The 12849-nt window shown below is 52.0% G+C and overlaps 1 protein-coding gene across 3 annotated transcripts in view; it reads left to right on the top strand.

The window, feature by feature from the left end:
- Positions 1 to 12849, top strand: part of SLC25A21 (solute carrier family 25 member 21) — a 133391-nt gene that overhangs the window by 84439 nt on the left and 36103 nt on the right. For all 3 annotated transcript variants that reach the window (XM_078596510.1, XM_078596509.1, XM_078596511.1), the window contains one exon: positions 8477 to 8525. In XM_078596510.1, the coding sequence (XP_078452636.1) occupies positions 8477 to 8525 (49 nt within the window). The remainder of the gene's footprint in view (positions 1 to 8476; positions 8526 to 12849) is intronic.

Below are 12849 nucleotides of genomic sequence, written 5' to 3'. Positions count from 1 at the left end.
AATCAACTCGCCGCTCTCCCTTGGCCCTCGGCCCTCCCCACCACCGCTGACGTCCGCCTCTGTCCAGCCAGCGGTATAGAGTTGGTCCCAGCGGGGTTAGTCGCTCGGCCCGTCACGTGTGGTGGGGCAAAGCGTGGGTTTCACTTTTCCCACATCTTCCGAGGCGTGTGGCCAGCGTTGTGGAACAGAGGCGAGAAAAGATGTCTCGCCTCTTGGTGGGAGTCTCCAGAGATGCCTGGTGTGGACGAGGCGCGTAGGCTGCTACGACTACCAGCCGGTTCGAACTCCCGGTGCGACAGTTGACACACTGATGCAGGTTTCTCAAATCCCCTCTCTTTCTCTCTATCCACCAGGCAGCGTAAATGGGTCGATCACCGTTCGTCGGTTGGTCGCGTGTGGTGGGGGTCAAGTGTACGTACGTACTCCCAACAAAAAAAATAAACTTTTTATTTTACCAGGTAAGGCTCACTGATCTTGATAGCTTTTTTTCCAGAAGCGACCTGGTCACAAATGATAGCTCAACGACGTGGCTTATCGTGTGGAAATGTATAGCAGCCAAATACTCTTAACGCACGTTTCTAAATGTGGAGGGGAAAATGGGAGGACCCGGAGAAAAATCCACGCGACCACGGGGAGAACATGAAAACTCCAAATACTGTATACACGCGATCAAACCCACAGACCTCCTGTATACCAAGTGAGGTAGTTAACATCTCGCCACCGTGGCGCCCCAATGTGCTTGCAGTAGGTCAAAATGTCCTCTAAACGGCTCTCTCAAGCTTCCTTTAGAGCAGTGGTTCGTCTTAACCTGGCGTGCACGCACCCAACTGGGAGTGCGAGATGCCCTTTCTGCGGGTGCGAGACGTGGCCAGATTTTTTTTTAGAATGTGAATCATCGAAACACAAATTTAGCACGGGCACGTCAGTACAACTACTTTGTTTCACCAAAGGCGTGCAACGCTGCAGTAAAGGTTAAGAACCACTGCTTTAGAGCCTCTTCCGTCAGCAGTGGCGTGAGAATATAAATTGCAGATCTGCACCCTCTACTTTATTTTTAAAACCTTGAGGAGCCGTAGCCATGAGCGACAAACATCCATCTGCCAAGGGCTCGCAAACCACGCGAGACGAACCCGGCTGGGAAACATTCACGCACCTTGCCCGCCTCCCCGTTGTACGCCAAAGCCGACGGACACAACAGCTTTTAAATGTAACGCCCGTGTTTAACCGCGACCCCTTTTTAGGCGGCCGGGGGACGCCCTGAATGGCAAATGAAATGAATCACAGTGTAGTAATTCCATTCAGTGGGGTGTGGGCTCTTTCTTTTTCCTTTCTCTCTCACCGTAATGAATTTCCAGGCCATGACGAAACGGATGTGGTCAATCAGGGCGCCTGTTTGCAGAGGCGGCCTGGACGGAAGTCTTGGTCGCAATATGAAGTGGAGAGGCATTAGCAGTTGAATGGGAGGGATGTGAGGTGTGTGTGTGGGGGGGGGGGCACAAGATGTAATTCTATACCCTAACTGTGTTCGCGAGCGAGTGAGTGAGTGAGTGAGATGAACAGCAAACGTGCCTTTAGTCAGTTTTCAGATTGTCTCGGCGAAGATTCTTTCGTGGCTTGAATTGAATTTTTTTTAAACTAATTTGAATTTGGGATGGTGGATCTACGCCGCGCCTAAGCGTCGGTTGTCGTTTCACCCTAAGCTGCCCATTGTCTCGAGATAGTGAGAATAGGGGCGACCGCATTTCTGGTGGCAATATCAGCCGTACCTGTTTAACTTAAGCAGGAAGGACGCCCGCTGAAAAAACGACTCTGTTTGTCGATGTTATCGGATCTGCGACACTCAATCACCCCGGGCCAGTTAAGTTGCCTGTCCCAAAGTGCAAATATTTTAGACCCGAGGAATTGAGACCATTTCACCGTCTTTCAGTCTAGAGGTGGGGGTCATCCTTCACCAGCGCGAAAACCTTAAACTCAAGACATCAATCTGCGGAAACATGCAAACTTAAAGAGTATGGCGCTTATCATCACCGCTGGCCAGAATGGTGATTTCACAAGGCAGAGAGAGCGAGCGAGAGAGAGAGAGCTCCTTGGGCAATGCGTTTGTAAGCAAATACATCTGTCCAATGATGCGGTCACACCAAATGCAAACCTCCCCAACCATAAACAAAACAGCCACAATGAGAATCCAACAAAGCAGATAATGAACTTTAGAAATGGCAAACGCATTGCAACGGACGATGCTTAAACCTCAACCGATGTAGCGCGATTATCCCTTTATCTGCCACTGCTGTGACACTTTACAAAATTTGTAAAAACTTTACTGCACGACTCACTGTCATGTAAAAAAAAAATCCATATTTTCCGGACATCTATGTCGACATTATTAAGGCGAAAGTTTATTTACGGGGTTCTTTTTTTTCGTGTTTGGTCGCAGTCTAATAAACGATTCGAAGGTGCTGGGGTTGGAACGACAAAAGGCTCGCTCCTTGCTCGGCCGACGTGTGGATGGAAAAGGTGCGCGCGTGTGATCTTGGCTTTCCTGGACACTTTTGTTGGCCTGTAAATATGGCCCTCTAACCCTTCCTGTCCTTTAGGGCGCTGCGATGGTGTTTACAAAGGGCTTGCGAACCCCCTTTTCCAAACTCTGCACGAAAATTTACAGGGGGGGGGGAAGTTTCGGCTTCCCAAATGCCAACCAGCTGTCGGGGCGCATCCGTGTATGGTTCAGCTGCTCTTAATCAACGGAAAATGAGGGACAGACTCGATTTTTATGCGTGTCACGGTCTCTTAGTGGTATTTCTGGTTAATCACCTCCTCGGCGTTAAACGCTTATTTCTCTGAGTCACTTTACGGAGCGCAACGACGCCCCTCCGTTCGTTTGGTTCGGCTCGCAACTGAGACGAAGACGCCGCGTGCAACTTGGTTGTACGCCGCCACCGCTTGCTTGCCGGGGTTTTTTCACCGCTCACCTTTACGCGTGCGCGTGTGTGCTCGTAGGCGCGTGTGCGTCTGTGTCGAGTCAGCCTCAAATGAGTACTTAGCGCGGTGTGTAAACATCGCCACTCAGGAGACAAAGGCGGCCCGGGCGTGGGAATGGCAACCCACCCACCCACGTGTGCCGTGGCGGCCTTTCTCGGTGTTCGCTTGCAGCACTTGCCCCAAAAAGTATGTGAGGCCTATACGGGGGATCTCTGTCTTTTGTGTGTACATCATAGGAGCGCGCTAAGAGCACTTTCCACAAAAGTCTGTTGAGGCTATACGGGAGATTTTGCCTTTGTTGTGCGTGTGTAAATGGGGGTGCGGTAGTGTAGTGTGTCTCTCTGTGTGTGTCTTTGTGTGTGCACCCGCATCAGGGTGCATTGACGCTTAAAATCCTGAATATACCAGCGTTGACTTCTCGGTCAATGTCAACATTTGTCGGGGAGCGGTGGCGCAGCGGTTAGCGCACGAAGCTACGAACCCCGGCGACCCGAGCTCGAGTCCCGGCCACGACTTTACAACAGCGATGATCCCCGGTGCGGTGTGCAAAACATCGGCAATGGGAGAGACAAAGGCGGCCGGGCGTGGCTACTGGCCACACCACCCACTTCGGACACCGTGTCGACCTTCATCGGTGCTCGCCAATCAACACTCGCCCCGGCAGCCTGTGTGGGCTGCACGGGGGGGTGGGGGGGGGGTCGTGGTCTTTGTGCGCGCCCGCCCGCCCGCCCGCATTAACGCTTACAAAGCTGAATATTCCAGTTTTGAGCTCTCGGCCAATGTCAACATTTGTCGACACGCAGAGAGCGGGGCCGTGAGCATTCGCGAAATTCCTCCTGCGCGGCGCGCTGCGGTGTACGAATTTAATGAGGCTCGCTGACTGATGGATTGAGTGGGAGACTCTGACCACCCAATCATTGTCACGGACTCAATTGTCCTCTCGCCAAACCGATCGGCGAGGCAGGCTTTGCCAGCCGAACGGCCGTCTATTCACCACTCTCTGGCTTTTACCTGTGGGTTTTTTTTTCTCCCACCTAACGTCTTAAATCACCGCACTTGCCGCCTGCCTCCTTCCAACTCCCGCACCACCCTCCCGTGTCCGGCCGAACTTAAATCATCGCGGCTTGGATCCGGCAGACGTGAAAATTGCGTCCAAGCATCTCGAGGTGGCCCGATCCACGGCAAAATTCTCTCCGCGAAAGTGGTCGATCGGCCAGGGCTTATGATTATTATTATATGGGCGCGGTGACAACTTCTGTTCGTAAGATTTTGCACCTGGGGAACGATTGCAGTCGGTGTTGTTCTCGGCCGCAGCTCGCGTTGAAAGTCTCAGAGCGGTCTCCTTTCATTACCCGCCTCCTGACGTCACAATAGTATTTGCCACGTGACGCGCGAGCGGATTGTGACATCAAAGAACAGACGCAGACAAAGGTTCACCCGTATCGCCCGAGCAGACCGTGTGGGGTGCAAGTGCCGTTGGCGAGCACCTGTGATCGCACGCACGGTGACATCGCACCCACCACGGTTAACACAAAGTCACAAAACTCAACACGTTCGTCAATAACACAGCGATGATTTAAAATATGATATGTAATAGGCGACGTTTCGAGCATTGGCCCTTCTCTACCGCGCATAAATGACGACAGCACGGGTGGTAAGAGCGCTTCTTGGCGGATTGTAATCGCCTTTGGTGCCGCTGTTGTGTTTACGATACGGTTAGGTCAAGATATTTTACGATACGTTGTTTAAGTTTGGTGGCAGTGTGGAGGGCTCACTGAAGTTGCAAGCATGGGTTGGATACCTGGGCAGGGAGAGCAATGGCAAATTATATCTTCACTTGCTACTTAATATGTCGTCAGTCCGTCTCTCCCTCCCTCCGGACGTGAAAGCCAGTCAGTCAGTCAGTCAGCCAGCCAACCTTCCTTCATCTTCTTCTCCCTCCCCTTCTTCTAAAATTCTGTCGTATGATAAGTGATCATTTACAACGTAAACGTTGTTTGGGGAAAATGAAAGGTTGAATACACGTGCAAACGTTTTTCTAAGTAAAATCTGATTCGCGAACAGAATAAATATGTACACGCCCTTTTTAATCTGCCCAGTGAATGCATTTGCGAGGCAGTGAATACGGTTAAACGCTGCCACGCAGGTTATCGCTGCTGTGCCGCTCTCTGATGCGCGTTCAGGTTGCACCACGCGTTGTTCGGCACGACGATGTCCGACGTTTCGCGCCACGTGCCGGGGGCTTCTTCACGACCCGGACAGCACGTAGGAGACCCACGCATCCGAATGAACCACATGTGACGGATTCCATCCGATCGCAGACAGTTACAATCGGGATTCTACAGTAAACAGACACCACGTGCAAATCACAGCGGGCTGGGCATGAGGTAGAGAGAGAGGGGAGAGAAAGAAACAATTCCAGTTTAGAAAACACCGAGCGACTAGACTTATTCGAATAGACATTATTTTAGTTTTAGATGACAATAATAAAGCGAACACTGTAGCTGTTTCTCATATGCGGGTCTAATGTCAACCCCACTACCACCACCACCACCCTCTCCCGTCTCTTCAGCCCCACCACCACCACCCACTCCCATCTCTTCAGCCCCACCACCAACACCACCACCACCACCACCACCCTCTCCCATCTCTTCAGCTCCACCACCAACACCACCACCACCCTCTCCCATCTCTTCAGCTCCACCACCAACACCACCACCACCCTCTCCAGTCTCTTCAGCCCCACCACCACCACCACCAGCCTCTCCCATCTCTTCAGCCCCACCACCAACACCACCACCACCACCACCCACTCCCATCTCTTCAGCCCCACCACCACCACCACCAGCCTCTCCCATCTCTTCAGCCCCACCACCAACACCACCACCACCACCACCCACTCCCATCTCTTCAGCCCCACCACCACCACCACCACCCTCTCCCATCTCTTCAGCTCCACCACCAACACCACCACCACCACCACCCTCTCCCATCTCTTCAGCCCCACCACCAACACCACCACCACCACCACCCACTCCCATCTCTTCAGCCCCACCACCACCACCACCAGCCTCTCCCATCTCTTCAGCTCCACCACCAACACCACCACCACCACCACCACCCTCTCCCATCTCTTCAGCCCCACCACCAACACCACCACCACCACCACCCACTCCCATCTCTTCAGCCCCACCACCACCACCACCACCACCCTCTCCAGTCTCTTCAGCCCCACCACCAACACCACCACCACCACCACCCACTCCCATCTCTTCAGCCCCACCACCACCACCACCACCACCCTCTCCCATCTCTTCAGCTCCACCACCAACACCACCACCACCACCACCCTCTCCAGTCTCTTCAGCCCCACCACCACCACCACCACCACCACCCTCTCCAGTCTCTTCAGCCCCACCACCACCACCAGCCTCTCCCATCTCTTCAACCCCACCACCACCACCACCACCACCCTCCCGTCTCGCAAACCGCAATGTGCCTGACTGCACTTCGTGCTGTATAACGGCAATGCGATGTGATTCGAGATCGCGGAGCGTCTCATTGTGACCGATCCTCGAGACGCGTGCAGCAACATTGGTGGGAATGTTTTATGTTGGTAGAGGCAGTCAGTTGTGCCTGGAATTGAACAGGGGCATGGAGTGAACAGCACGGACGGTTCGGGGAAGGGAGTTCCAGACGTATGCGTGGGGAGACAGCAGAGGAGGATGGAGCGACCTCCAACTGAGCGATGGTTGACCGGAGGCTTCGAGAGAAAGCAGAGTGAGATGAGAGGGGAGATGTAACGGGGGTGAGGGGAGGGGGCGTAGAGTGAGATGACAGGGGAGATGTAACGGCAGTGAGCGGAGGGGACGTAGAGTGAGATAAGAGGGGAGATGTAACGGCAGTGAGCGGAGGGGAGCAGAGTGAGATGAGAGGGGAGATGCAGGCAGAAGCGAGTCTATCTTGAAGCCGGTGAGATTGACTCGCACTGGATTTGAGATCCCGCGGGGCGATTCCCGCGGGGCGATTCCGCGGGGCGATCTCAGTGTGGGATATTTGAGCGGGGGGAGGTGGGGGGCGTCGTAGAGGAGATAAGAGGCAGGGTTTTGGGACAATCGTCGGCACAGCGTCAATGCAAAGTGCCCAACGTTGAGCGATGTTCAACCCTTTTGGTGCGTCCCCGCGTTTCGCTCTTGCGCCGAGTCTAGCCCGAGTGCAGCTGGCAGGCAAAAAAAAATGTATTTGAATAATCGTGACCTTGATTGCATCATTGTGTTAGAAAACTGGATGCAGTGGAGGGGACGTGTGTGTTTTTTTTTTCTTTCTCTTTCTGGAACATGCGTTGAGAACACCGCAAAGGGGCCCCGGGTCTCCCGTAAGCTCTCGGTGCAATTACACCCGGGACGATTCCACGCCGAGCCCCCAAGGGGCAATGGGAGTAGTCATATGTAGTTATTTATTTAATAACACGTACATTTCTCCGTGTAAAGAATACGCACGGCTCCCTCTCTCTCTCTCTTGTGAGACGGTAGAGAACAACGTGGCTCCCCCTTCCCCCCCCCCCCCCCCGAGGTTTGAGTTGCGGTGTTTCGACTGAGAAAACTTGTAAAGTGCCTCTGACATTATTTTGTTGTTGATAGTTTATATTTTTTTTATTACAAATTTAAAAAAAATGAACAAATGGCAACAACAACAAAAATAAAAAATAAACCCACCGTGACTTTTCTAACCGGAGTTTCGCACGCAAATCCGCGTTCAGTATGACTGCATTGTGTACCTCAAAAAAAGAAATAAAGCAGATACCGTTACAGCAGCAAAAAAAAAATAGAATTCGGTTTAGCGCCAGATTAAGGTATGAGTAGTGACGCTTGTTTATTTCTGTCGTTTGACGAGTTGAGAACACATGAGACAAGGATAGAGCGCCATTAGCAAGAGCGACCCGGGGAATTGAGTCTGCCGCTAGGAGGGCAATGATTGGTTCTGACGCGGTGCAGTCATAATAATCTGGCGGTTAGCAGAATCAGAATATTCACACTGGAGGAATCCGATGAGATTTAAAGTTCTCTTTGGCAGATGTCTAGTGGGGGCAGGTAAGACAGTTGCAACAACAAACAATACCCAAAAAATTGAAAGGAGTGCAAAGGATAGGAAAGGTTAACTAAACTCACTTAAAACAATATTAAAATAAAACGAAACTATTTTTTTAATCTTACCAGGTAAAGCCAACCGAGGAAATAACTCATTTTTCAGAAGCGGCATTGCCACAAATAATAGCTCAACAAAGTGGCTTGTCACGTGAACATTTATAGCAGCAAATTGATCAAAATAAGCGAAAGGCATGTTTCTAAATGTGGAGGGAAAAACCGGAGGACCCGGAGAAAAAAAATCCACGCGACCACCAGGGAGAGACACACCGCAATCACCAAATATATCGTTGAGTTCCACATCTGTGTCTCTGTGCGATCCTGAGTGGCTGCTGTGTCTCCCTCTGTTGCAGGGCTGGTGGAAATCTGTCTGATGCATCCGCTGGACGTGGTGAAGACGAGGTACTCATCTCCCTCTCTCTCTCTCGCGCTCCTCTGGAGCGTGCCGCTTATTCTCTCCGAGACATGGGTCGACAGTGTTTCAAAGAAGAACACGAGGAGCCACATCACACGCAGAGCTAATTGGACACAAAGCAGCGGGTATACGGCAGATGACAACACAAAATCTCGCTTAAATGAACAAAGTAGGTGCTGGAATGAACTGAGTCTATTTAGTTCCCATCCCCCCCCGCCCCCCTTAGTTATTATTTAAGAACGAGCCTTTTGCCCGTCCAAGGACGGGTGTATTGCAGTAAATCTGAAACTTGCAAGCGAAAAGCAGACCGCGACGTGATATTCATTGCATCAATTCGTGTGCAATTTGTAAGGGCGCGGTGACACAGACTTATTTCATTTTAAAGGTTATAATCCCTTGTTCATCATGACGTCCTTTTTACTTCGATGTCTCAACAGCTTTACGGAGATCACGTGACGTGAGGGTTCTGCCTTTGTAGTGAAGGTTGTAAGTTGACGCTGAGGACGGGGGAGGAGGCGCCTCGCCCCCCCATGTGGAGTGACGTCACCCGATAATTAATATTAATGAGGGGTGTCCAATAGGAAGACGTCACCTGTTCATGATTATTAATGAGGGGGGCTGGTCGACGTGGAGTGACGTCACGCGCGTTACACACAAACATTCTTGGCTCATTATAGTAGTTAATACAATTTGATTGTTGTATATCTTGTCGTCGCAAAGACATTGAATAGTACAACCCATTCCCTGGCCATATTCAATCATCATTAGACCTCCTTTGCCAGTACCAACATATAATAATTGGGTTTTTCCCCTTTTTTCTGGCAACAAAACTGAAACCTTTTTTTTTGGTACTGGCAAAGGAGGTCAAATGATGTAGATGCTCACCCCGAGCCCTCATTACTTTGATAGTGAATTGTCTTTGAGCTGTACGCCTTTAAGCGCCCTCTGGTCGAGCACCAATTGAGTCGAGGCTCAAAAGAAAGCCGTCCCTTGGTGTGGACCAATCAGTTTCAAGGACAATGCATATATTATCATACTATGTTTTTTTGTTTGCATTTCGACTGCAAGTATTGTGGTTAATGCAGACGTGATTCCTTGTAAAAGGTTTCAGTTTTGTTGCCATAAAAAAGGGGAAAACCCCTATTATCATAGTCAATCAATTATCTTTACATTAATTTACGTTGACCATTTATTTAAAAGAAAAACCGCTCCCCGCAAAGGGGGGGGGGGCCGGTCAACCCAAAGAGTCAGCACGCAGCTCCAGAGCCGGCAGGTTGCCGATCCCTTGCTCCAAGGGGTCGTGGACTCCTGCTCTAAGAGGTCGCGTGTCCAATGTTATTCATTGCGCCCTTGACACCGTCAACAACAAAAAAATCCCGAGCCGCGCCACGACCTCGAGTTTCTGTAAATATGCACGCAAAGAGGGTGTCTAACTGGCAGCAAAACGTAGCGGGGATTCCCAGCATGCTGTGCATGTCGGGATGACATCAGCATTGCCCAGCACATTCCGCACACGCAGCCCTCTTCAAGGCACACACACACACAGAGAGAGAGCTCCAAGATTTTTTTTTTTGGCTCGGCCCCGTCGTTCAAATTGCGAGAAGGCATAAAAGTGTACAACGCAATAAGGCAGCCTATACGTTGCGTTTTTGGGCATAAATGCTGCACGGAGTGAGGGCGAGGCGGGTAAGCAAATTACATGGTGATCAAACCTTTACAACTCTGCATAAAAAGTTATGTCATCTGTAAAAAATGGAAAGGAAGAAAAAAAATCTCAACTGCGTTCAGTGCGCGCGCGCGCACATGCGCGCGCGTGTGTGTGTGTGGGTGTGAGCGGCAGTGTAGCAGTTAGCGCGCTGCGCTACGAACCCAGACACCCAGGTTAGATTACCGCTCACGGTCAACAACCCGCGACGATTATCTCAACCGGTCCTGGGCCCTACCATAGGTCGACTGAGCCTCAAATGAGTACCTGGTGCGGTGTGTAAACATCGGGGGGACAAAGGCATCGGAGCGTGGTGCTGGCCACCCATGCCATCGTGTGCCGTGCCGGACTTCATGGTGTGCCTGCTCACAGCACTTGCCCCTACAATCCATTAAGGCTATACGGGGGATCTTTATCTTTGTCTGATCACACTGGCCCAGAATGCTGCCTGCCCCTAGCACTGTTGACTACGTGCTACTCGCTCACAGCGCACTTGCCCCAATAGTCTGTTTAGAAGGCGATACGGGGTGGACCTTTCTCTTTGTGTGTGCGACGCACGCAGCAGCACAACACTCGCACCACGTTGCCCGCGATCTCCGCAACTCGATGGCTCGTCTCTCTCTGCCTCTCTCTCTGCCTCTCTCTCTCTGCCTCCCTCTCAGAGCGCGAGTGGCAGCGGTGCGAGCCGAGCCGACGAACGTGCGGTGGATTACGGCGCGCAAGTTCGCTGTTAGGAGGCGACTTCCCCGAATGACGAAACCTGCCCCGCTCCCGTGCCCTCCCCCCGTCCCCCCCCCCCGTCGAAAGCCCTGTTAAGCGGCGGGACGTTATGCGGCCAATTATGGGCTGGCGTCGGCGCGGTGCGGCGCTGGTGACAGGAAAGAAGCTGATGCCTGATCTCCATCTGAACCCCATCAGCTTTAACGGCCTCTCATTAGCCTTATTAACCCGCGTGCAGTGGGGAGATAAAATTCTGTGGCTCATCGAGGCGTCTCGAGCCGCCGCCTGCCCACTCTGTCTGTGTTCCACCTTTCTCTGTGCCTCTCTAAGTTTTAAGGTAGAGGGGTGGGTGTGGAGGATGTGAAAGAAAAAAAGTTGTGGGCGCAGCCCCTGCAATTGCTCGCTCGCACCGATGCTGGAGCAATTGCTCGCTCGCACGCTGGCCAGACGTCTTGGTGGCAGTGGTGGGAGTTGCCCACGCTTTACCGCACTGCACATGAACCCGGCGATCAGATAACTGTGGTGTGACTATATGAACTATGCCGCGCCGGGAGCTTGAGTGGAATCTGGCAACATCTTGATCGCAAATTCAGTGCGCGAACAAATGCACCGCGGAATGATTACTCATTTACCCGTTGTCAGTTACAGTGTGAATCTCAAAAGCCTGGACAGTTGGAATATCAATAGCCTGGACAGTGGGGACCTCAATAGCCTGGACATTGGGGACCTCAATAGCCTGGACAGTGGGGACCTCAATAGCCTGGACAGTGGGAATCTCAATAGCCTGGTCAGTGGGGATCTCAATAGCCTGGACAGTGGGGATCTCAATAGCCTGGACAGTGGGGACCTCAATAGCCTGGACAGTGGGAATCTCAATAGCCTGGACAGTGGGAATCTCAATAGCCTGGTCAGTGGGGATCTCAATAGCCTGGACAGTGGGGATCTCAATAGCCTGGACAGTGGGGACCTCAATAGCCTGGACAGTGGGAATCTCAATAGCCTGGTCAGTGGGGACCTCAATAGCCTGGACAGTGGGGACCTCAATAGCCTGGACAGTGGGGATCTCAATAGCCTGGACAGTGGGAATCTCAATAGCCTGGACAGTGGGAATCTCAATAGCCTGGTCAGTGGGGATCTCAATAGCCTGGACAGTGGGGATCTCAATAGCCTGGACAGTGGGGACCTCAATAGCCTGGACAGTGGGAATCTCAATAGCCTGGTCAGTGGGGACCTCAATAGCCTGGACAGTGGGGACCTCAATAGCCTGGACAGTGGGGATCTCAATAGCCTGGACAGTGGGAATCTCAATAGCCTGGACAGTGGGAATCTCAATAGCCTGGTCAGTGGGGATCTCAATAGCCTGGACAGTGGGGATCTCAATAGCCTGGACAGTGGGAATCTCAATAGCCTGGACAGTGGGGATCTCAATAGCCTGGACAGTGGGGATCTCAATAGCCTGGACAGTGGGGATCTCAATAGCCTGGACAGTGGGGATCTCAATAGCCTGGACAGTGGGAATCTCAATAGCCTGGACAGTGGGGACCTCAATAGCCTGGACAGTGGGAATCTCAATAGCCTGGACATTGGGGACCTCAATAGCCTGGACAGTGGGGATCTCAATAGCCTGGACAGTGGGAATCTCAATAGCCTGGACAGTGGGGACCTCAATAGCCTTGACAGTGAGAATCTCAATAGCCTGGACAGTGGGAATCTCAATAGCCTGGTCAGTGGGGACCTCAGTAGTCTGGACAGTGGGGACCTCAATAGCCTGGACAGTGGGGATCTCAATAGCCTGGACAGTGGGGACCTCAATAGCCTGGACAGTGGGAAAAGCAATAGCCTGGACAGTGGGAATCTCAATAGCCTGGACAGTGGGGACCTCAATA

Source organism: Lampetra planeri, chromosome 7 (assembly GCF_965212315.1).
Source record: "Lampetra planeri chromosome 7, kcLamPlan1.2.h2, whole genome shotgun sequence".
Lineage (NCBI taxonomy): Eukaryota > Metazoa > Chordata > Hyperoartia > Petromyzontiformes > Petromyzontidae > Lampetra > Lampetra planeri.
This window is presented reverse-complemented; position numbering and strand designations above follow the sequence as displayed.